The sequence below is a fragment of the Lipotes vexillifer genome, unplaced genomic scaffold, assembly GCF_000442215.2.
Source record: "Lipotes vexillifer unplaced genomic scaffold, Lipotes_vexillifer_v1.1 scaffold1106, whole genome shotgun sequence".
Taxonomy (NCBI): Eukaryota; Metazoa; Chordata; class Mammalia; order Artiodactyla; family Lipotidae; genus Lipotes; species Lipotes vexillifer.
This window is the reverse complement of record NW_006776601.1, coordinates 1,983,268-2,007,734: the sequence shown is the minus strand read 5'-3', so window position 1 is coordinate 2,007,734 and position 24,467 is coordinate 1,983,268. Positions and strand designations below refer to the sequence as shown.

Genomic DNA, 24,467 nt, shown 5'->3' with positions numbered 1-24,467 from the left:
AGAGAATAATACATATAATAAGCAGTTCATCTGGTCTGAGTCCTTGTTGGCTGAAATGATCTCAATTTTCTGCTTACTCTATTAGCTAGCTGGAAACGCTAGTATTCATTCATTTCACAGCATGTGGACTGTGTTCTAAGAAATCAAGTATGTAAGGATTGATTTTTGTAGATAAGGCTTTCTGGGATACTTAACCAATGATCCAAGGTCCTCACATACCCTAAAGACAATCAAGTATTAAATAAACTTAATACTTAATATTAAGTTTTGGCATACATACTCATGTATGCCAAAAACTCAGCAACAAACATTTTGAGGTAACAGATATTCATTTTATTACCACCATTACAGAAGAGAAATTAGAAACTGCTACAATACATATGGTATGAATTGATAGGTACTACAGGAGTTATGTGGTGGGAATAATCATGTAGAATTTGGATAATTAGAAAATGTTTCACGGGAGAAGTGAGATTTGAGGTCTTGACAGAAGGTCAAGACTTGGTAAGCAGAGAAAAAAAGAATGTTCTAAGTGTTCACTAGGAAGCGGTAGAAACGAATGTGGCTTCTCTGGGGAACCATTACGAGAACAGTTTGATTAGACCAAAAAAATTCAGCATGACTGCATGATCCCTTCAAAGTGAGGACAACACTGTCATATGTAGCTAACATATTAAACAGCAATAGGTCAACAAAAAGAGATCAAGGCCCTTGGGATTCTAATCTACTTCCTTCTACTAACCAGATACATCAATTATGAATTTCATTACTCTGAAAGAATATACAGACATCTGTGTTATCTAACTGACCGCACAGAATTACTTATTACTGGGATAAAGGGGAATACTTGTTTTAACTTTAAACAAAACGTTACTCAAAATTGGGAAGAAATTTATGTAACTATTACAATGTAACCTTATTAGAAACCCTTAATCCACCCTAACTAAACACTAAGCTTTTAAATTCACTGCTTAACTGTATGCATTTAAGGGTGAAGGAGTTGGAGCACTTGGGAAAGACTGGGTTTAATGGACTAGATGCCTCAGAAAAGGTTAAGAGCAGGACAAAGAACTAAATCTCTTGTTTTCCTGGAAAGAAAAAGCAGAAATGATTAGGAGCAGAGTGACTGGATAATCTGTCACCCAAATTAGGACAGTGAAGAGTGTGAAGGAACGTGGCATTAATAATTTCACTGGACAAGCATAAATTGGGACATATGATCACTCTTGTCTTTATGTGTATAGTATGTCAAATTTTCCTAAAGGCAATGAGGAATCAGAAAAATTTTAAATAGGAGTGACAGTATCACATGTGCTTTTAAGAAAGCTGACTTTGACAGCAATGAGGATGTGAAAGATATGAAGGAGGGAACTTAGGATGTAGGAGGTTGTTTTAACAATTCTATGATACGATAATGGGCTAAACTAAAGTCAGGGCAGTGGAGATAGAGAGGACAAATCACAGAACTACACTGGAGGTACAATCTTTACATTTACTCTGAACTAAAATGAAATAATCCTTCATATGCATACTTTGTTTTCAAAGGAATTTGGAGAAAAGACACAACAGCTAATTGCTATCTTACCAAAACAAAACAAAACAAAAAAGACAAAAACAAAAAAAATTTTAAGCACAAAGAATGGGAGAAGTGCTTAAACTAGACCATTACTTCATACCTAAAAGAACAGTCATTTGACCAAATCTCCATGTACCAAATGCAGAATATTTCAGCTTCTTCTCTTCTTCCAATCAATCTCCATCTCTGTTTAATTCTCAATTTATTTTTTTTCCTTTTTTTTTAAAATTTACTTTTATTATCACTTCCTTTTGCTTCCCATCTGGCTTTTATTCTTTTAAGTGTACACCATACACCAGTGGGGAGGTATTTATTCTCCCCACCCTCACTCTCAATATTGGTCCCTGTTTCAAAACATTAGAACATATTTCCTTTCCAACTTAAGCCTCAAATGCTTAGCCAATGAATTAGGTTGTTATGGCTATTAAGTAATAGTCAAGGCCATCTTATTGGATTTCTAAATTCTCAAGATTCCTGCTATATATCACACTAGGATTATTTCATTGTTTTGTTCTTCTGTTTGCTATCTTTCTTACACATCTTAATACCCTCACCTCAATGTTTCCACGGTAGACATTTTCTCCCTTGATCTTTTTGTCTGCCTACATTTTTTGAGAACAAGAGCTCCCAGATCTGGGGATATAGTCGTACTACACTGCCACATAGGAAAGGAGGGTTTACATGCTCACAGCTTCAGGAAATGGGGCTAAAGTGGGTTTTAACAGAAGATCTCAACAAAAGCAAAGCAGGTTTTGTTTCCAGACTCCCGTTTACCTGCCCTCCAAAGGCAAAAAGCTCTTCTCTTTAGAGAACATTTTGTATGTTTTAAAAAAATAAGTCCATTGGCTGCCTAGCATAAGAGAGCATTTCTCAAGTTGGTGTTCACTATCACAAGGCAGGGGAGAGGGGACTGAGTTCCCTCTAGAAATTTAAAATTTTGTATTATTATGTTGATAATAATCTACTTTTTTTTTTTTGCGGTACGCGGGCCTCTCACTGTTGTGGCCTCTCCCGTTGCGGAGCACAGGCTCCGGATGCGCAGGCTCAGCGGCCATGGCTCACGGGCCCAGCTGCTCCGCAGCATGTGGGATCTTCCCGGACCGGGGCACGAACCCATGTCCCCTGCATCGGCAGGTGGACTCTCAACCACTGCGCCACCAGGGAAGCCTCAATAATAATCTACTTTTAAAAATCAATATATTCTGAATCACCTGGATGACAGAGTAGTGCCATGGAATTTCTATGTCTGAATTTGGTTTTGTGTTTACACCCACAATAACAGCAACCTAATGGTGTGCACTATTAAGAAATTAACATAAGTGTACTATCACATAATAAATGCATTTGTACCAAGTGAGAACCCAATTATGTTACATATATGAATGAAGAGTTCACAAGAGTTTGAAGAGACAAAATAGGTGGGAGAATTAAGTTATTATTCTACACATGGTATAGGAATGGAAGCCTAAATAAAACAAACAAGTAAAAGGGCTTTGTATAGATTATTCAAGTTCGAAAAGCATTAGTGTAAGATATAGAAACATCAGGAATCCACAAAGGCAAAAGAAGATGTAAAGCATGCAAATTCACCACAAATCTTCAATTGCCTGCATGGTAATTATAATAAATCATTCCCCACATACCATCCCGGCTAATACTTGAAGAGATATAATCCAGGGGAAAAAAATGCAGAATATGACACACACTAATACTGGTGTCAGTCTTGATTTAAAAAAAAAAAAATTGAGGACAAGGACTACTAAATAAGATCTCATGACCTCGTTTCAGCATTATATTGGTCAGAAACTCTATACATGTGATGAATACTTAGATTAGATTCAACCAAAAAGAATTTTACTTTTCTTTCTTCCTAAAAATAACATGCTTATTAAATAAAATATGGAAATATAGAAATGCAGAACAAAGAAAATAAAATCACCTACACTCTTCTTACCCTAACTACTATTATTAGCATTTTGGAATATTTCACTGTATTAATTCAATACACAGAATTCTCTTTGCTTTTTGTTTCTCTTTAACATGGTTGAAATCACTTGTTACAAACACTTTAACTTGAAGTAACTTTGCTGGATTCAGACTGTAACTCAGCTTCTAAATCCAAACAGGCCACCTAGGATTCTCTGAGTTTAGAATGAGTGAGAGACCCTAAATATCTTCTGACCCAGACTCAAAATAAACTTGAAGTACAAAGACCAAAGAATGATTTACCTCAGAATATTTAGTGTTTATTGTAAACTTCAAAGAAGGGTGGAGAGGGCAACATCTTAGTCAGTGAAAGCTAAAACCTATAGCTCTGGCACTAAAATATTACTGAGGTCTTTGATTCTAAATAATAAATAATTAGTAATAAGAGGATTTTCTGAAGTGAAGAGAGGTGAAGAGAAGTGAAGATAGTGATTAACTCGAAGGAAAGTAACTTGAATCATAATACAACTTATAGAAAGAGACCTACTTTTAATCTAAAAATGTAAATTATTTTACCTAGCCCTAAATTACTTCACCTCTTATTATAAAAGATGTACAACCAATTAAATGAACTTGTCAATGATCAAAACATGTTATATATATACATTTTTAAATATACAAAGTCTCTGCTTGAAATACATATTAAAAAGCTGAAAACTTCCAACCCACAAACTATATAATGAAATGTACGTAAATTGGGAAGGGCAATGCATGCATAGCACGTAACTAGAAGTTTAAAAGACCAGGCATTAAACACACACACACACACACACACACACACACACACACACACACACGAGAAGAAGCTTAATCCTGGCTTTGTCACAGCCACCTATGGAATCTTGGATAAGTCATCTGACATGTTTAGCCAGAGTTTCAGAATCTATAAAATGAGAGATTCACTCTAGCTATAAACCCTATTGAGATTTTTTTCTTTTCCCTCTGCATACAATCTCACAAATCAAACTGACATGAAAACAACTTCGTAATAAAATCTCCCTAGAATCATCTCAATTAAGTATCAAAGCAAAAAATAAAGTCTTCTCATAAATTAGTACTTATGGCTCTTAGAATTGGCTCCGTCTAAGTGTTGCGGTTAGGCGTTTCCAATGGCTAGTGACACGCTGTTGACATATTAATTGCTTTCAATGTATACTACTAGTATGATCAAATCTTCATTTTATTCCTGCTCCCAAAACACCAATAGGAAAGTAAACAAAAGAACACAAAATATCATCTGTAATATGGTCTATATATTAACAGTTAAAAAAATAAAAATATATAAAATGTATATTTTCATATGCTTATGATACTGAACTAATAATAAACACTTCTAACTATGTAAAGAAATTACTTCTGAATTTTAAGTAGTCAAAATTTATATATAAGATCCTGCTCCTAATGAAATTCTTTATTTGAATGCTATGTATATGTATTGTCCTGATCCTACAAATAAAAACCCAGGCTGAAAACTTCCTATAGGAAGTCAGTGGGGATGAAACTATATGGTCAATGAAACACTGAAGTACAGCTATCTAATTATCTTTATGTGCAGAAGTGCTATTGTACTTTGTACTCTGGCAGCCATCTAGTCTCGAAATAGTTTACTTTAAGAACAAAGAGAAATCCAGCTTCTAGTTAACTACTGGTTAACGTGCTTTTTAAAAAACTCTTTTGACTCACCTTAGTCCAAGGATGTGCCTTAATTTGAGGGAATTTGAATTCTGTGTAGTTTGGGTTCATTTCTCTAATTTGCTCCCTTGTTGGTGTCCCCAGGACCTAGATAAAGAAAGCAAGTTATTGCTGTATTTTTCTATGTACTTACAAATATAGTCTTTATGTCTTAATGTACTGGTTTTACTGGAAAAAGGAATTCCAAAGTTATAAAATACACAGCTCATTAAATAGAGCAGACTTTATAAAAAGACTTTCATTTCTAACTGACTACAGAACCCATGCTATCCTACCGTATACAGACATTTATGATAATAGTAATGTTAAATCAGCTTGTAAAAGAAAGATCACTCAAAAATATTCAAGTAAAAATCAGGCATCCTCGTTCTGTCTAGAAAAACAATCTATTGCAATGATGGCATCTGAAATGAGAGTATCTTTTATTCATTTAGTAAAGTAAGCCGAAGGTTTTATTATCAATAAACTGTTGATATTTAGGAGGATCTTAGTCAAACATGGTCATCAATAATTCCATTCAATCACTGAATATTAAGTGAGTGTCTCTGTGTACTAGGAACTACACTATGGTATATGAAGGATACAAAGAACAAGAGATTTCCTGCTATGATAAACTTACTTATTTGTGTGTGGAAAAAAGTATAACTATAATACAAGATGAAAATATATCAAGTACTTCATTGCCTCCAGAGCTGTATTAGGCACCAGACAAAGGAAAGTATATGGACCTGAGTGCACAAAGCAGATGATGGGAAGAAACACTAAATACTAAAATGAGTACTTTGAAGAAAGATGACATTTATTGCCCATCTTTATAACTCTAGGGCCTGATATAAAACAAGTTTGTTAAAATAAAATGTTAAGCCATTTACAATTCAAGGATAGTTGTGCAGAAGGAGTAGAATGTAATGATAAGTACTTGATTTGTGGCGAATAATCATGGCAAAGTAAAAATTTCAGGTTTTTGTTGTTGTTTCTACTTCTGTAGACTTCATTAAAACTTGCAGAACTTAATCAAAATTTTAAAAGTTTTATTCTTCAAAAGACACTCTTAAGAAAACAAAAGGTAAGCTAGACTGAGAGAAAACATTTGCAAAACATATTCAAAGGACTTGTATCTCGAATATACAAGGACTCTTATAATTCAAAAACAGAAAGACAACACAATAAAAATGGGCAAAAGATATGACCAGATACTTCACAGAAGACACAGAGATGGCAAATAAGCACATTAAACGACGTTCAATATCACTGATCATTAGGGAAATGCTAATTAAAACTACAAGATACTACCTACTAAGGCGGCTAAAATTAAAAGGACTATGTATACAAAGTCTTGTTGAGAATGTACAGCAAGTGAAACTCTCATCCAGTGCTGGTGGAATTGTAAAGAAGTTATACTCATCATTCCCTCTCCTAGGTAGTTACCCAAGATAATTAAAAGCCTATGTCCATACAAAGACTTGTACACTAATGTGCATAGCATCTTTCTTGCCACTGCCAGGAAGTGGAAATAACTCAAATGTCCACAACACGGTGAATGAACAAATAGTGGTATATTAATACAATGCAATACTACTCAGTAATAATAATAATAATAAAAACATGGATGAATAATTATACTGAGCAAAAGCAAATGAAAAAAGTACCTACTGTATAATTTAATTCATATGGAATTCTAGAACGTTTTCTGCCTATAGTGACAGAAAGAAGATCCATAGTTATGAGGAGCTGGAGGCAAGTATTACAAAGAGGTACTAGGACATTTTTAGAGGTGATAAATATTTATAAACTTCCTTTCCTTCTTGTAGCAGAATTCCAGCTTTACAGAGAGAAGCAAGGTGTATTGAGAAGGGAAATCTCTGATCTTTGTAGCTGTAACTATCAGATATTTAAAAGTCAGGAGCTATCCATACTTAAAATATGAAAAACAAAAGTTTTAATTTTTAAATAATAAAGCGAGCACTTATGTTCTAAATTAGACCCTTGATGAAGGGTGTACATGTATAACATGTACTGGGAAAAAGGGAAAAGAGTGAAAAAGAAGGGAGAGTGAACTTATCGATAATTCTACCTCCTAAATGCAACTCCACTGGATTTTTTTAAGTGCTAAAGAAAAACAACAGCAATGACTTGAAAACACATGAGTATTTAAAATGCATACCTTCAGGGACTTCCCTGGTGGTCCAGTGGTAAAGAATCCACCTCCCAATGCAGGGGATGTGGGTTCGATCCCTGGTCAGGGAACTAGGATCCCAGATGCCACGGGGCAACTAAGCCCACGTGCCACAAACTACTGCAGAGCTCACACACTCCGGAGCCCGAGTGCCACAACTAGAGAGAAGCCCACGTGCCACAACAAAAGATCCCACATGCCACAACGAAGATCCCGTGTGCCACAACTAAGACCCAATGCAGTCAAATAAATAAATAATAAAAAAAAATGAAATGCATACCTTTAATGATTTTACAACCCACTAATTCCATTTTAAGGCATATACTCTAACCTAGAGAATCTCTTTATATATATATACACACATATATATAGTCTGTAATATATATATATATAGTCTGTAATATATATATGTAATCTGTAATAATATAATATTGCAGGCAAAAACAAAAATCCAAAAGTAGAATAAATAAATTAAATTGTGGTATAGTCATACAATGATATACTAACTAGCAATGAAAATAAATGAACTAGAGCTACACATACCTCGTGGATGAATCTCATGCAGTGGTGAGTTTTCACTCAATAATGAATACATATAGTATAACTGCCTTATATAAAGTTTAAAAACAGGTAACACTATATTTTAGTTTACATAGTAAAACTAAATCAAAAGCATGGGAATATTCATTAGAAAAATCAAGTATAGATTATTTAGCTTACTAGAAAGGATGTAGGAGGAGGGACTGTGAGTGGGATGGGCATTAAGTAGTTCTTCTAATTCTAATTCTTAATATGAGTGGTACTTACATGGATATCCACTTTATTATTATGCTTTAAACTTAATATATTTTTGCATTATGATACGTTTCACAATAAACAAAATGACACTTAAGAAATGCCCACTCTCAAATCAGTGAGTATTTTTTTGCAGTCTCCCTGTATTTATTCAATACTTTGTTAACACAAGGCACGGTCCTAACTCCCTACAAGCTGGTAAGAATGCCAAAAGAAATGAGCATTGTATGCTACCCATTAGTAAATACATTTTTTTACTGTATGAACACAGATCACATGAACTTATCAGCCATTTGGCTGACTGTCCCATATTTACACACTGTATAATTAAAAGGCAGGATGCTCCTTGAAGTTTCAATTCTTATGTTTTTTTATTATAGCCTATGAATATTCCCAGGGGAAGAAAACCTGTGAAATATACACTAAAACAGCTGAGAAACTTATGACATATACAAAAGGTTTGCTTAACATACAAATTTTAATAATTTATTTTATGTGAAAGCAAGAAGGTATACTATATGTGTGCATATGTATAGTCACTCTCATATTCTCCCTAAATCCACTAGTCCAGGGATTAGTGTCTCACAGCCACTTAGATCTAAACATTTATCCAAAATTTTATACATGAAAAATTTCAAACATGAGAAAGTTGCACCTTTTCTTAACTAGTGAAAATGCCCTCGTCTATACCACCTCGATTCTATGATTAATATTTTACTATATTTGTTTCATCACATTTCCACCCCTCAATCCATATATCGATCCACCTTATTTTTTGATGCATTTGAAAGTCAGCTGCAGACACTAGTATATGTCAGCATACATATAATTAACTAAGGTTCAATATTTCTGGCATTTTCATCTAAGCATTTTTTACATACCTAGAATTCTCCTTCGATATACACCAGGTACATGGATGTGGAAAAAAATCTTTTATCACAATGGGAAATAATCTGCTTTGATGAATAGTTATGATATAAAAAAGATTCTTAATTACACTTCTGATTAGTGGCCAGTTTAACTGTGTTCTTTACCTTCAAAATGTGGATATTTGTGACTTTTAAGAAACTTAATTACTAACTAGTAAATGGAATCATTGACATATTCACTATCAATTATTTAAAAGCAATTAAGCAAATGAACTAGCATGTTACCACAAAGTGGCAATAGAGATCTCCCTACTCCTTTGTTACTGCCACATGACCTTGAATCACTAAGGCCATTAGATGGGGAAAGCGAAATTCCAATGTCACAGTCTGTTCTATGTTTAATTTCTCTTGCTAAATATTCAACTACTATAACAATTTTTCTATTCTTTTTCTTCTCACTTTTAAATCTTGAAAGCACATTCTCCCCAGGCTGGCTAACAGAGATGAAAAGTAGATGGGAGATCCACTAGTCCAGGGATTAGCAAACTTTTTTTAAAGGGCCAGAGAGTAAGTACCTTAGGCTTTGTGGGCCATACAGCCTCTGTCACTAGTCAGCTCTACTAGTGTAGCACAAAGCAGCCATACATAAATAGGCAGCAGACTTAATATGGTCCCTGGGCCCTAGTTGCTGACCTCTAATCTAGTCTAAACATTTTTAGAGATGAGAAAAACTGAAGCCCAGAAAGAACAACTTTTCAGAGGTCAGAACTAATCAGAAGCAGAGCTAGAACATAATTTAAATCTCGGGACTTCCCTGGTGGTCCAGTGGTTAAGACTCCACATTCCCAATGCAGGGTTCAATCCCTGGTCAGGGAACTAGATCCCTCATGCCGCAACTAAAGATCCTGTGTGCCGCAAATAAGACCTGGCGCAGCCAAATAAATAAATAAATATTAAACAAACAAACAAACATAAGAAAGACAAATCTTAAAAAGAAATATTTAAATCTCATCAGTGGCAAACCAATTTTAGGAGATGGTATGAAAGAATCTGTTTATTGACTTGGTTGGAGGACAAACAATTTCAGCTTTTAATGTTGGTAGTTGTGAAAAATTTTGATGCTATTAAGCATGAAGGAATAGAGCTGGAGGAGAAAACAGTATTTAAGATATTCAAGAAGAACCTGGAGGAGTTCTCCACCAAGTGGTGGATATAAGTATATCATTTAGAAGTGAGCCTGAGGATGGAAAAACAGCTTTGGTAGTACCTGATGCACAGACGCTAGGTGGTTGTGAGAGTAAGAGGCAAAGCAGGTTGAAGAAGAAGAGTGCTAAAGATGGGGACTCAAAAGACACAAATATATGGAAAAAGGGAAATTTAAAAAGGTTGAGACAGAAGCCTAAGAGATTGGAACAGGTCCTACAGACGATGATACAATAGAGGACAAGGAAAGTTAACATTTAAAGGACTGAGAGGTGGGTATCTGACACAACGAGCCCAGGTAAAACAAAGCCCAAAAGGTGTTCACTGATGCTGGCCATGAAGACTTCCTTTCTGACCTTGGTGAGGTTAGTCGTGAGAAGAGGAAGCAGACTATAATCATCTGAAATGAGCAAGTAAAGACAGCATACGTAAGTTCTCCTTTTAAAAGGTACATCAGTGAGGGAACGGGAGAACAAAAAGAAGAAATGTTTACTGAATAACCAGTATTAAGAGCTCTGTGCTAGGTATATTAATTTTCTTTTCTTGTTTAAACTTTACAGATACTCTATTAGCCCATTTCACACTTAAGAGAAACCTAAGGTTCACTGAGGTAAACAGACTTCTCAGAGTTACAGTCTGCCAATAGTAAATATGGGATTCAATGCACGTGTAGTTGACTCCCTAAAATGGTCTACCTAATATTAAGGGCAGGAACAAGAAAAGGTTTCTAAAAAATAATTTAAAGGGACTTCCCTGTGGCGCAGTGGTTAAGAATCCGCCAGCCAATGCAGGGGACATGGATTGGATCCCTGGTCTGGGAAGATCCCACGTGCCGTGGAGCAACTAAGCCCAAGCGCCACAACTACTGAGCCTGCGCTCTAGAGCCCACGAGCCACAACTACTGAAGTCCGCATGCCTAGAGCCCGTGCTCCACAATGAGAAACCACCACGATGAAAAGCACTCCCATCGCAACAAAGAGTAGCCCCTGCTCGCTGCAACTAGAGAAAGCCCACGTGTAGCAACAAAGACCCAACACAGACAAAATTAAATAAATTAAATAAATAAATTTATTTAAAAAGTAATAATAATTAAAAAAAATCACTTTCTTAAACTCCATTGGTTATACCATAAAATAAAACCTGAATTCTTTGGAGTCATGTGGAATATATTTAGATTTTATAAGATCACAAGGCTATAGTTAAAAGATAAACAAAAAAGTTGGACTTTTCTTGACAACTTAAAAAAAAACATGATTTAAATAAAATCTACCTATATCATGGTAAAATCTAACTATATCAATTTAATAAAAGGAATATCTTGAACTGTTTATGGATTATAGATCTTAGGCAACAGAAGAATAATATGAATAAATACAGGCATCTATTTGGCTAAACAAGATCAAAAAGTGTAACAAATCTCAAACTTATTTTATAAAGTTTTGTAAAAATTCTTTTAATAATTGAGCAATCTTGATAAATCACTTTCAGGCTCCTTTAGCTGTAGATTTTCACTGTAAATCCCATGCTTACTCATGCTTAAGCATATCTGCAATACCAAACATGTAAGTTTAGTACCTTGTATGTGATTATTTCACACATGTAGAATTTAGATTGGAATGTTAAATGATGGGCAAGTCCCATGGATGTGCACATTATAAGTAATTCTATTGCTCAGAAATTTTAATCTCAAGGCCTAAGTTACAGAAACCACTGTTATAGAATTGCTTTGGGTATAAATATTGTGCACACCTAGCAGGGAGCCATAACTACTTTAAGGTGGTCTAACGTAAACTAAAAGCCTTATATAACATAGTACAATTCTGCATAGCCTGGCATCAGTAGTTCAATACATTTGGAATGTCATGCAAAGGCTTGCATTATTTAAAAAAAAAATTATCATGGACTTCTCCTTCTAGTCATTATTAAGTAACTGATACTAGAATTGCTCTCTAGAGTAAATAACTAGAAAACTAACTGACAAAATACTCTTTAAAGAAAAAGGTAAATATGATCCAAAAAGAAGAGGGGGGAAAAAACTGGTCAACAGGTACAGATCCAAAAATGACAGAGATGACAGAATTGACAAATTAGGACTATAAAACAGCTATTATAATGAGGAGACACATGGAGGATTAAAAAAAAAAACAAAACCCACACAGTAATTGTACATTTGAGAAGTATGACATGTGAAATGAAAACTTCCCTGGAGGTCTAACACCACAGAACACAATCAGTGAACTTTAAAAAAAAAACAAAAAACAAAAAATAGAAACTACCAAAGCTGAAGCATGGAGGTAAAATGACCAGAAAAACATATGTACGTGTGTTTGGAGTCTGAGTAGGGTAATGGGGGGAAAGAGGTAGAAAAACTATTTGAAGAAATAGTGGCCAACATTTTTCCAAATTTGATGAAAATCTCAGTGAAACCTAGGCAGTATAAATAAAGAAAATAACATAACAAGTCACAATCAACTAATAAAAGCCACTGATAAAGGGAAAATCTTTCCCAAAACAAAGGGACACATTTTATACAGCCAACAATAAGAATGACAGCTGACTTAGCAGGAACAATGCAAGCCAGAAGAAAATAGAGACCTTTCTAAAAAAAGAAAAAAGAAACTGGAAACCAAGAAATTCTATATCCAGTGAAAATATCCTTCAAAAGACATTATTAGGCAAACAAAAGCTAAGAGAGTTTGTCACCAGGAGATTTTCACTGAAAGAAAATACTTCAGGATGACAGAAAAGGATTCCAAATGGACATTCCTCTCTATACAAAGGAATAAAGACCACCAAAACTGGTAAATATGGGCTATATGTATAACATTTCCCCTTTGCTTTTAAATTGCTTTAGAAGAAAACTGTTTAAAGCAAAATAATAAAGTATTGTAGGAGTAAAAAATGTCTGACAACAAGAGCACGAAGGACAGGAAGGGAAAATGGAAATACTTTGTTGTAAGGTTCTTACTTTATATGCAAAGTGGTAAATTATTATTTGTAGTCTGTGACAGAGTAGTATGCCTATTTTCAATCTTAGAACAAACTCTAAAAAAAAGGCAACATGGTGATATAGCTTAAAAAGTCAATAGGGAAAATAAAAAACACTCATTATAAGCCACAAGGTAGCAGTAAAAGAGAAGAAGAGAGAGAGAAGGAACAATAAAAAGAAAACAAATATCAAGGTGGAATACTTAAACCCAAGCATATTAATAATTGCATTGAATGTAAAATGGTCTAAACGCTCCAATTAAAGGCAGAAATTATCAGACAATTTAAAAAAGAAGACCTAAGTATATACTGTAAGAAATGAACTTTAAATATAAAGACACATATATTAAAAGTAAAAGGATGCAAAAAGATATACCATGCAAACACTAATCATAAAAAGGATGGAGTGCTTATTACATTAATATCAGAAAATTGTAGACTTCAGGACAAGGAAATTAAACAAAAACAAAGAGGGACATTTCCTAATGATAAAAGCAATTTTAATACTAAACTTAAAACTATTATGAATACCGTATGTTGGTAAGAATGTAAACCGCTGGAACTCTCATACACTGCTGGTGGGAGTGAAAAACAGTGAAACTGCTTTGGAAAACAGTTTGATGATTCCTTACAAAGTTTACATACACTTATCATATGACCAGCAATTTCAGTCCTAGATCTTTATTGAAGAGAAATGTAAACACATGTCTGCAGAAGTATTTATAAACAAACACAGAAACTTTACTCATAATACCCAAAACAAAAAAAACAAGTCAAATGCCCATCCACAAGTGAATGGATAAACAAATTGTGGTATATGCATAGAATACAACTAAGCATAAAACAGAATAAATAGGTAATACAAATAAAAAGATGGATGAGTCTCAAAAACATGATGTTGAGCTAAAGAAGCCAGATATAAAAATATACATATACTATATGATTCCATTCATATGAAATTCTGGAATAGGAAAAACTAATCATCAGTGACAGAAAGCAGACCTATGGTAACCTGAAACAGAAGATGGGAGACTGCAAAGGTATACAAACAGGATGATCAATTGTCCCAGTTTACCCGGGACTATCTTGACAAATCCCTCAGTCCTGGGCAAATTGGGACATTTGGTCACCCCACTTTTTGGGGTGATGTAAATGTTCTAAACCTTGACCAGGATAGTGGTTATATGTTTGTCAAAACTCATTAAACTGTACACTTAAAGTTGCTACGTTTTATTGTATGTAAATTAACATCTCTATGAAATTAATTTAAAAAGTAAAAAACAGACCATTATGTAATTTGTGATGACATTACTACCCTAAATACAACCATATGTTTATCCTTCTGTTGCTATCTTAAGGCTAGCATTAAAAGTTATCAGAGTCTGTCAAACCCTAAAGTCAGAATTATTTTATATACAGTATGTTTAGTCTTTAAGAAAGCAAAGGTATGAGTTAAGATGCAAAGGAATGTAAGAATGCAAAGGTCAGACATAAATGAGAGGCATTTAAAAAATTTCTTCAGCCTCCTTAAGTCACTCACTCAACAAAGTTCCTATGCTCAAGGAGCTCTAGGGCAGAGAGACTTGTACATTATAAATCAAGTTCAAATAGCCAGGATCAGTACAACAAAATAAGCACAGATAATGTGTAAGGTGAAAGTGCTAACAATGCACTGAAGTAAGGAAAAGATTCAGGAAAGGATCCTGAAAGGAGAGGCAAGAGCTAATTTTACTTAAGGAATCTAGGAAGCAAGCGAGTCAGATGCACATTCTATACGCTCTAGGTACCAAGTGGAGAACAGCATGATCTGGATAACTGTTAACAGTTGAGTGCTAACAGAAAATAAGAATTAGAAAATGGATGGATGGCAACATTAAAGGCTAAAAGGTAAACAAGTGACAGATTATGAAGAGCAAGATTCTGAATGCATCACCATCTGCAATCAATACCACAAACATAAAACATTTAAATAAATCAACTATCCCATTTCTACTTCTGAGTATATCTTTAAGTTTTATGTTGTTTCTATTAGGTTCAGAGTGTATTTCCGCCTGATTTATTTCAGCTGATTTATATTTGGAAACTCTGAAATCATAAACTTTTTCATTTTATAGATTAAGAAAAAGCATGTTTGATGTGGACTTCATCACTTCAAACACAAAACAAGTCTTAGGATTCCCCCAAATATTAAGAGCTGGAAAAGTAATTTTTTTCCAAAACTTTTAGACTAAGGGTACACTTAAAAAATAATTATTATTCCTGGATTTCCTAAAAACTGAGTCCCCCACAACTTAAAGGAAACGAAACTACACGTAATGTTTTATGTACTTTTCTCTAAGTATATCTCTTACACAATAAAAGGGGTGGACGTTCAAAATTATCACACCATTGGGAAGTGTGTACTCTGAGTTATCTGTTATTAGAATAAGATCTTTCCATTTATTGCAAAAAAGCATTTTTTAAGTCCATTGTCCTAGAACATCATGTGGAGTAGGTGGTGGAAAGACTCAAAGTACCAGAGATTAGCCTGTCACAACCCTTTGGGGATGCTGTTCATCCCTTATGATTAAATCAATCATTTCATTTGTACCCGGTCCCATCATGCTTGTTTTAACATTTTTTTCATTCATTTAGTTGCAAATTTAGCTAACACCAATAAATATCAAGTCAGGAATTATGATGTATGTCTTCAAAGAAATAAAACACAGCCAAGAATCATCTGACAAAAGCTCTGAAATACATTTCTTTCACAGCTTTGCGTTTTAATGGCTCAACACCAGAGGTCGCCAAACTTTAGCAATGGAGCTGTATGTGCAGCCTTTAAAACAAACGTGAAATAAAAGAAATTCTATTAGAAATCTGTTACTCCTCTGCTTAAAATCCTACAGTGGCTTCCAGCTGCTTACATACTAATGTGTTCTGGCCACTGCCCACAGGCTCCAGCCTTCTCTCTCCTGGTAAACTCATATTCTATCCCCACCATTCAGAACCTTAGGCTCAAACCATAAAGCAACACACAATAGACCTGACTTCACTAAGCATCCTTGTCCAAATTAGCACGTATGTCCTCCATTCTTGTCCTTTCACTAAATGGTGAATATCTTTCCATGTTTCAAGAGTCAGCTCAAGAGTTACCTCTTCTATGAAGTCTTTCCAGATAGGATTTACCTCCAAATAGGATGCTCCTGCCTTTATACTCTGCTCAGACTTCTGGGATCATACCTGCCTTACTTTATTGCCCTCATTTGTTCCCTTCCTCCCCTCAATGAGTCTCTGAACTCCTTGAGGGCAAAGACCCTCGATGTTATAGCCCAGATAGTTCACTAAATCAATATGTTGTTGATTTAGTGGTATGTACCCTGAAAAACTAAAAGGATACATGACCCAGGCTATACATAATGAATTCAAACAAAGCTTTTTTTTTTTTTTTTTTTTTTTTTTTTGTGGTACGCGCCTCTCACTGTTGTGGACTCTCCTGTTGCGGAGCACAGGCTCCGGACGCGCAGGCTCAGCGGCCATGGCTCACGGGCCCAGCCGCTCTGCGGCATGTGGGATCTTCCCAGACCGGGGCACAAACCCGTGTCCCCTGAATCGGCAGGCGGACTCTCAACCACTGTGCCACCAGGGAAGCCCTAAGTATCATATTGTTTTCCCCAGAGCTACAAAATACCAGGAATAGAGGACACCAATTTAGCTAAAGATGAATCAGACAGGATTTTCCTACCACCCAACCCCTCCCAGATAACAGTAGTGGTACTCATCTTTGTCATTATCATCTTTCTAGGATTAAGGTAAGGATTAAATGTGGTAATATATGTAAAGTGCTTAGCCCAGTACCTGGTTCAGGGGACGTTCTCACTGAGTGGTAGCTTTTATAATTAGCAGTATTTTACCAATATTTGAAAATGTAGACTTCTGAGGGGCCAGATAATCACTGATCTATTTGTCTATAAATTATACTGCAAAGAGCCATCAGTCAAACTGGAAGACCAGGAAAACAATGATTTAGACAGACATTTGTAATAAAATGCAGCTCTCTTAACTCTATGTAACTGTATTTATTTGTTTCCTAACAAAAGATTCTGGCACAAAACAACTGAAAACATCTATTTTTTTCATAGTTTCTGGGATTTCAAAAAGCTGATTGTTTAAAAAAAAAGAATCAACATCACAGAACAGTAAAAAGTGAAAATCCTCTTTTTTCCCTCTCTCTCCTTAATCCCACTCTCCACTGCTAAATCTTTTTCTACTGATAGGCATCACAAGAAATGAAGCCCACTTACTTAGCTATAATAACATAATCAAAAGATTATTTGGATCTGTTTTTTACTTTCAAATTTCTAAAGTTTATGCTAGAGATAAGATTTTACTAGTTCTTACCTGTGTAAGAGCCATCTACACAAATATCTAAATTGAATTATTGCTAAGAGAAAATTAGTAAAGTTGTTTTAAAAGGGAAATTATGTAATCTTAATTGCCTTATAACAAATTATTTAAGTATGTTTTGCACCCCAATGTTCATATCAGCACTATTTACAACAGCCAAGACATGGAATCAACAGATAAATGGATAAAAAAGATGTGGAAGATATGGTGTACATATATACACTTGCACAAAACAGAATACTACTCAGCCATAAAAGGAATGAAATAGTGCCATTTGCAGCAACATGGATGGACCTAGAGACTATCGTACTAAGTGAAGTAAGTCAAAAAGAGAAAGACAAATACCATATGATATCATTTATATGTGAAACCTAAAATATGACACAAATGAACTTATTTACGAACAGAAACAGACTCACAGACACAGAAAACAAACTTATGGTTACCAAAGAGGTAAGGTTACCAATGGGGGAGGGATAAATTAGTCTGGGATTAGCAGATACGAACTACTATATATGAAATAGATAAACAAGGTCCTACTGTATAGCACAGGGAACTATATTCAATATCCTGTAATAAACTATAATGGAAAAGAACATGAAAGAATATGCATATATATGTATACCCGAATCACTTTGCCGTACACCAGAAACTAACACAATGTTGTAAATCAACTATAAAAATAAAAAATTAAAGAAAAAATGATCTACATGTTTAATGTCATGTTTTTCTAAAAGAGATATATCCAAATTTAAAAGGCTAGTTACTACAGTTATGAAAGCTATAGAGAAATTCTATCATCTAGAGGTGGACTCTTAACTACTTCTGCCTTTAAAACTCTCCCATTAGAAAGAAAGGGTCAGATTATTACAAAGCATAAGTAAATGTTTATGGAATAAATCAAAGTATATCTCTAGGAACATTATTACATTTAAAACTCGAAATTCTACAAAATGGTTGGTTTCTTTCAAATATTAAGTTCTGTGATATTTTAATCCAAAAATTCAACTCTAGACTGAAGCTTGCCTTTCCTTACTTGAAATTAACATTTTAAAATTTGGAGGGGGAAAAGAAACTATTAGTAAAATCTACAGCATTCCCAGGTCCAGAATTTCCTAGACTGCTTCAACTTTAATCCATCTGGGGAATTTTGGGGACATCTGTCATTTATATAAGGAAGTTAATGATCAAATCTTTGAGAAGTTAAATATGGAATTTCTTTTCAAAAGCAATAGTTTATCACTTTATTCTTTTCAGAATCAATTATGTAATTAAGAATAGAATCTACAATAGAATCTATGTAGTCATTAAAAAAATCACTTAGTCAACATACACTTCTTCACATGAGAAATACATTTAATTATTTAGTAAAAAAAAAGTCTACAAAACAGATGGCACTTTTGTTTTAACATACATATGCATAGAAAAGTGTATAAAAATATTCACAGAAGTTATTTTTCAGGATGTACCAGAACAGAAAGTGATTACTTTTGTTCTTTTCTTTGCATTTGTGTCTGGGTATATTTTCTGCATTAAGCATATAAAATTATAGCATGTATAATTATAAAAAAGTAATCATATTAAAAAATACTACCTTTTCCAAGTCTTCAAAAGACTCTTTAACCCCACTGCTATGACTTATGGCAGAGGTGCCAAAGGACAATGCTATATCACTAAACCTATGGTTTGTGAAATTCCTGACAGATGTTCTCCCAAAATGTTTTATTTTTATCCAGGTATCTGAAACCACATCAAATATTTCTTAAGGGTATTTTAACTAGTACATTAAGGAAGAATTTAAGAAAAAAAATCTTATTATCTGAGAAGTCCCAAACAGAATCTCTCTGTTTACAAATGCTCTGAAAATCCAAGTACTTTTTGATACTCAGAGATTAACCGGCATAATGAGATTCTGATCTGATAATCCTATGTATGAAATCAACTTCAGAAAGCTAAGTGTTTTTCATGCTTAAAAATGATTTCTCATGACTTTCTATTCCATTCTGCCTTACACTTTTAACTTACTCTGAAGATGTATTTTAATTTTATTCTAAATATTTTTCAAAAGCCTTATTTGAGGATAAGTAGGGAGGTTAAGGTTAAGCTAAGTTAGCTCAGTTTAAATAATACTCTGTGTTACTCATTCTGTAAATTATTGGCATGGACGTCCAAGCCAATAAAATTTAGTAAACAACACATACAACAACAATCACACTAACTTTTCTTATTACTTCCCAGCTAATTCCAAATTCATGAATGAACAATGATCTAGTAGATTAATTCAATTTAAATACTTACTGAAAACTATTTTGGTGTCCTTGGATATTAAAACACAACAATAAAAGAAAGTCCCTGCTCAGAAAGTTTATAATTAGGTAATTCTACCATTTATAATTTATGAAGTTTGCTGTTTGATTGGTCACTTTTTGCATAAACTCAAAATCAGAGAGAAGAGTACCTATTGTACCGGGGGGCAGGGGTGTGGGGGGCTGCGTCAGCTACCTCCAGTTATCTCAGAGGAATACCATGAGTCTTTCAAGAGAGAAAATGGAAAGAACAGAAAGGAACAGTAACATAGATTCCCTAGTTACCGAAAGGACTAAGGGTGCATGACTAACATCTTAAAAAGCTGAGACTTGAGTTGGGCAACTGTGAGACCACTTTTCACGGAAAACTCAAATCTATTCTTGAAGTCCTGATTAGCAGAAATGAGAATATTTGCTTAAAATATAAAATGTCTTAATACATTTAACTTTGAAAGCTAACCTATACAACTCTTTCCTGACATACAACTTAGATCAGGAAAACTGGAACAGTTATATCAGAATTAGTTAAGAGTTCTTATTTCAATGAAACATCACAGATATTCAACATGTAAAGTACAGACAGGATCAACAAGACTTAGAGCTAACTTAAACACACAAAATCCCTACAAAGTTTATTAACCTCCATGCAATAAGATTTAGAGCTATACTATACACACATACACACCCCAATACAATGTCTATTAATTAACCTTAGTGTAACATATAACTTTAGGTCACCAAATGGGTGGTAAACTAATACTGATATATCATTTATCCTGGGTAGTATTGCTTAAAACTGTAAAAGGGACTGAGAAGCTTTATATCCCAAACTGTCCTGGGATGTTAACTCCATTATATCATCTTCAAAACATCTATAGAAAGTGATCTTGGAACTTCAGTAGGTGATGACTATGTATAAATGCAAGATGACAAGATAACATATAAATGAAAAGAGTGTTTTGTTTTAGAGATGGCCTACTACAACAAATTAATCATGGACAAACTTGCAACAAATAAGCCCTAAATAAAAATGAAGTCTTAAACCATCAATAACAAATTGACAGTTTCTACTAAAATTAAGTAAGCACAGACCAATATTAGTAGAAAACTGAATTACAAGGATTGACAAAAAGTGGTGAAATAAGTTCTGGACTTAAAGGTTTATAAGATATGAGACATAGGATTTATCACAGATATTCAGTTTAGCTTCCTAAGCAATTTCATTTGTGTCCTGTATGAATTCATTAAAATTAAGGACAAAGAATAAACCATCACACAGTTCTAAACTATAATCAGTAGAGAAATGACGCAGTTCTAATAAGCTAAACATATATGACAAATAGAATGTCAATACGCCAGGAGAATTGTAGTATGGTAAACTCAAGTACAACTGAAAGCCTGGGGATAGAAGAAATGCTGAATGGTTGTACTGACTAAGGGTCAGCAAACTATGGCCCAATCTCTGTTTATGTAGGAAGGGCCCAGGAACTAAGAATTGATTTTACAGATAAACATTTGCAATCAATTTGATGATACGAAACACTGACTTTGAACCCCAATTAAGAGAAATGTTATAGCCCCCTCAAAAGAAATCCATTCCTCTAATTAGTAGTCTTGAATTTCATCAATGAAAATGTGGAAATTCTGTTATATTGAGTTGGCCAAAAAGTTCGTTCGGTTTTAAGTACAAATAAAAGACACATTTTTCATTTTCACGAAGAACTTTACTGAACAACGTGTTCAGTAACTGAACAAACTTCTTGCCCAATCCAATATACCTCAGACATCCCTAACTTTCATTTTAGCCCACGAAGTCTAAAATGTTTTATCTAACCCTTTATAGAAAGTTTGCCAACTCCTGTATTAGAATACTAATTTGAATAATAATGAAGAATACATAGGCTTTTAGGAAACAAGGAAATCAAACTATCTGAACTTAGATCTGAGTGTAGTATGGGAATCAGGAAGGAAGTAGACCTGTTGAACTAAGTTTAAAGCTTCAATTTGAAACTAAAAGATGGTTACTACAAAACGACAGCAAAATACCAGTGATCTCAAGTGCAAATCATAAGAAATTATATAGATAGTAAAGAAGATTCTTGATCACACATGGGTGTTTTCAACCACACTTGTACACACTGATACCTAGCAAAATCATTTTATCAAAAGTAACATATTCTGGGATTCCCTGGTGGTGCAGTGGTTGAGAGTCCGCCTGCCCATTCAGGGGACACGGGTTCGTGCCCCAGTCCGGGAAGATCCCACATGCCGTGGAGCGGCTGCGCCCATGAGCCATAGCCGCTGAGCCTGCGCGTCCGGAGCCTGTGCTCCACCATGGGAGAGGCCACAACAGTGAGAGGCCCGCAAACCGCGGAAAAAAAAAAAAAAAAAAAGTAACATATTCTTATAAATGAAGTACAAGGATTTTAAAATAACTTCATCACCGTGCTGTGTATAACTAGAAAAAGCTACTGAGAACCAACAAGGGCCTACTGAATAGCACAGGGAACCCTGCTCAATGCTCTGTAATAACCTAAATGGGAAAAGATTTAGAAAAATAGATAACGTATATGTATAACTGAATCACGTTGCTGTGCACTTGAAACTAACACAACATTGTTAATCAACTATACTCCAATATAATATACAAAATTTTTTAAAATAAATAAATAAATAAATAAGCTGCTGAGGCTCAGCACAATAAAAACTAAATTCAAGCTGTCCAGATACAAAGCAGGCTGCATTCCAAAGTGGCGATTTGATGCTGGAAGTATTCAAGAAAACACTGAAAAATCATCTGTCAGGAATGTAACTAAGAAGGTTCTTTCATTGGATGGAGAATTGGACTACATAACCTCTAAGGAGATTTTCAATTTTCCACTTCTGTGAAACATTTGGAAAATCAAGAATAAAGCCTAATAGACAGTAGGTGTTGTTGGTTTGGATAAACTATACGGGGCAGGTGAGAACTTATTTAAGATCTCAAATATTAAAAACTTTAAAATGTCAGTGCTGCTGTTCTTAAGAGACAGTATGAACTCCAAAATAATAATACTTTGGATCTGATGTTGTTAATAAAGGTGTTGACAGACCTAATAAATAAAATTATAAGTAAATTTATAAGTAAAAATTTACTTAAATTATAAGTAAAAATTCTGCTTCTATCAAGTGGTCTAGTCATACATACTCACTTTTCCATTTTATAAATATTTAAATATTGACTAAATACAAGCATCTCCTATGTGCTCAGCAGAGTATTATGAGCAGAGAGCACATGGTGAGCAAAAATAGACATAGCTTGGGTTTTTATTCAGTTTATATACATTTTAGTGATCTATTGCTTTTAAGTACTTTAAATAACAGATATATCCCTTTCTTGCATCAGATAGCCAAAATAGCTTTTCTAATATCACATAACAAAAGAATAACTCAATTAGAAAGCAAAAGCTGGGTTTATACTTCTTGCACAGCTGAACTTGCTATGTGATCTTAGATCACGTTCTTCATTTCCTCAGTTTTTCATGAGTGTGTGAGAGATATGGATTCTTAGAAAACAGCAATAAGATTCCTTCCAGTTCAAAAATTCTGATCCAATCTTCTCACCTTGATTATTTCTACCAATTGATCCACACCACTGTCCCCTGGAAATATTGGTTGTCCTAGCAACAGCTCAGCCAACACACAGCCTGCAGACCATACATCTGAAGAAAGAAGAAAACAAAAGCTTATTAATACTCTCTGTAGCTTAAGTTGCATTAAATTGTACACATTTTCTAATTTTACTTTGGTCAGAGAAATATCACAAAGAAAAGACTGTATAATCCAAAACAGAGGGAAAGAAGTCATCAAACTATCCTTAATGCATTTAAAAATTGTGTTAAACTTACTAAACAGGAAACAGGACAATAAGAATATTCTAATAAAGGGTAATATCTATTTAATTATCAAATACCAGATGTTCAAGTCTTCAACAACCAAGATAAGGATTATAGAATGAAAACATAGCACTTGATTATTTACTTATTATACTTAAAAATAAGTCAAAGTGATACAATCTCTTCACATTGGCAGGTACTTATACAGAGTAGCAGAAAGCAAGGGTTTAATCTCCTATATACAGGGTTGTAAGCCAATGAAAATTTCTGAGAAAAAAATTTTAATACTTTAAATGGTTAAACTTTTGTCTTGTAATATGACTGACAGAAAAATGTGCTTAAATATACGAATATTTTAAAATGCAAAGAGAGAAGAATACATTTTATTTTACAAATTACAAAATATAATTCACTTTTAAGTCAAAGCAGAAACCTCAATCTTGAGAGAAAACTTTAAAAAATAATTTAATTAATAAATTTTAATAATTTATAAATAAATTTACTAAATAAAAAAATAAAGCGTACATCCTGGCTTACCCACAATAGTCCTGGTCTAGATGACTGTCCTGGAATAATTATGAAGAGCATCCCCTTTCTCTCTTAAAAGTATTACCA

General features: G+C 34.2%; 1 protein-coding gene across 5 annotated transcripts in view; it reads right to left on the bottom strand.

Moving 5' to 3' along the window:
- The window catches only part of GSK3B (glycogen synthase kinase 3 beta), a 196,560-nt gene that overhangs the window by 36,686 nt on the left and 135,407 nt on the right, over positions 1-24,467 (bottom strand). For all 5 annotated transcript variants that reach the window (XM_007450517.1, XM_007450516.1, XM_007450519.1 and 2 more), the window contains exons 7-8: positions 23,581-23,678; positions 5,246-5,341 (exon numbers count right to left, since the gene is read on the bottom strand). In XM_007450517.1, the coding sequence (XP_007450579.1) occupies positions 5,246-5,341; positions 23,581-23,678 (194 nt within the window). The remainder of the gene's footprint in view (positions 1-5,245; positions 5,342-23,580; positions 23,679-24,467) is intronic.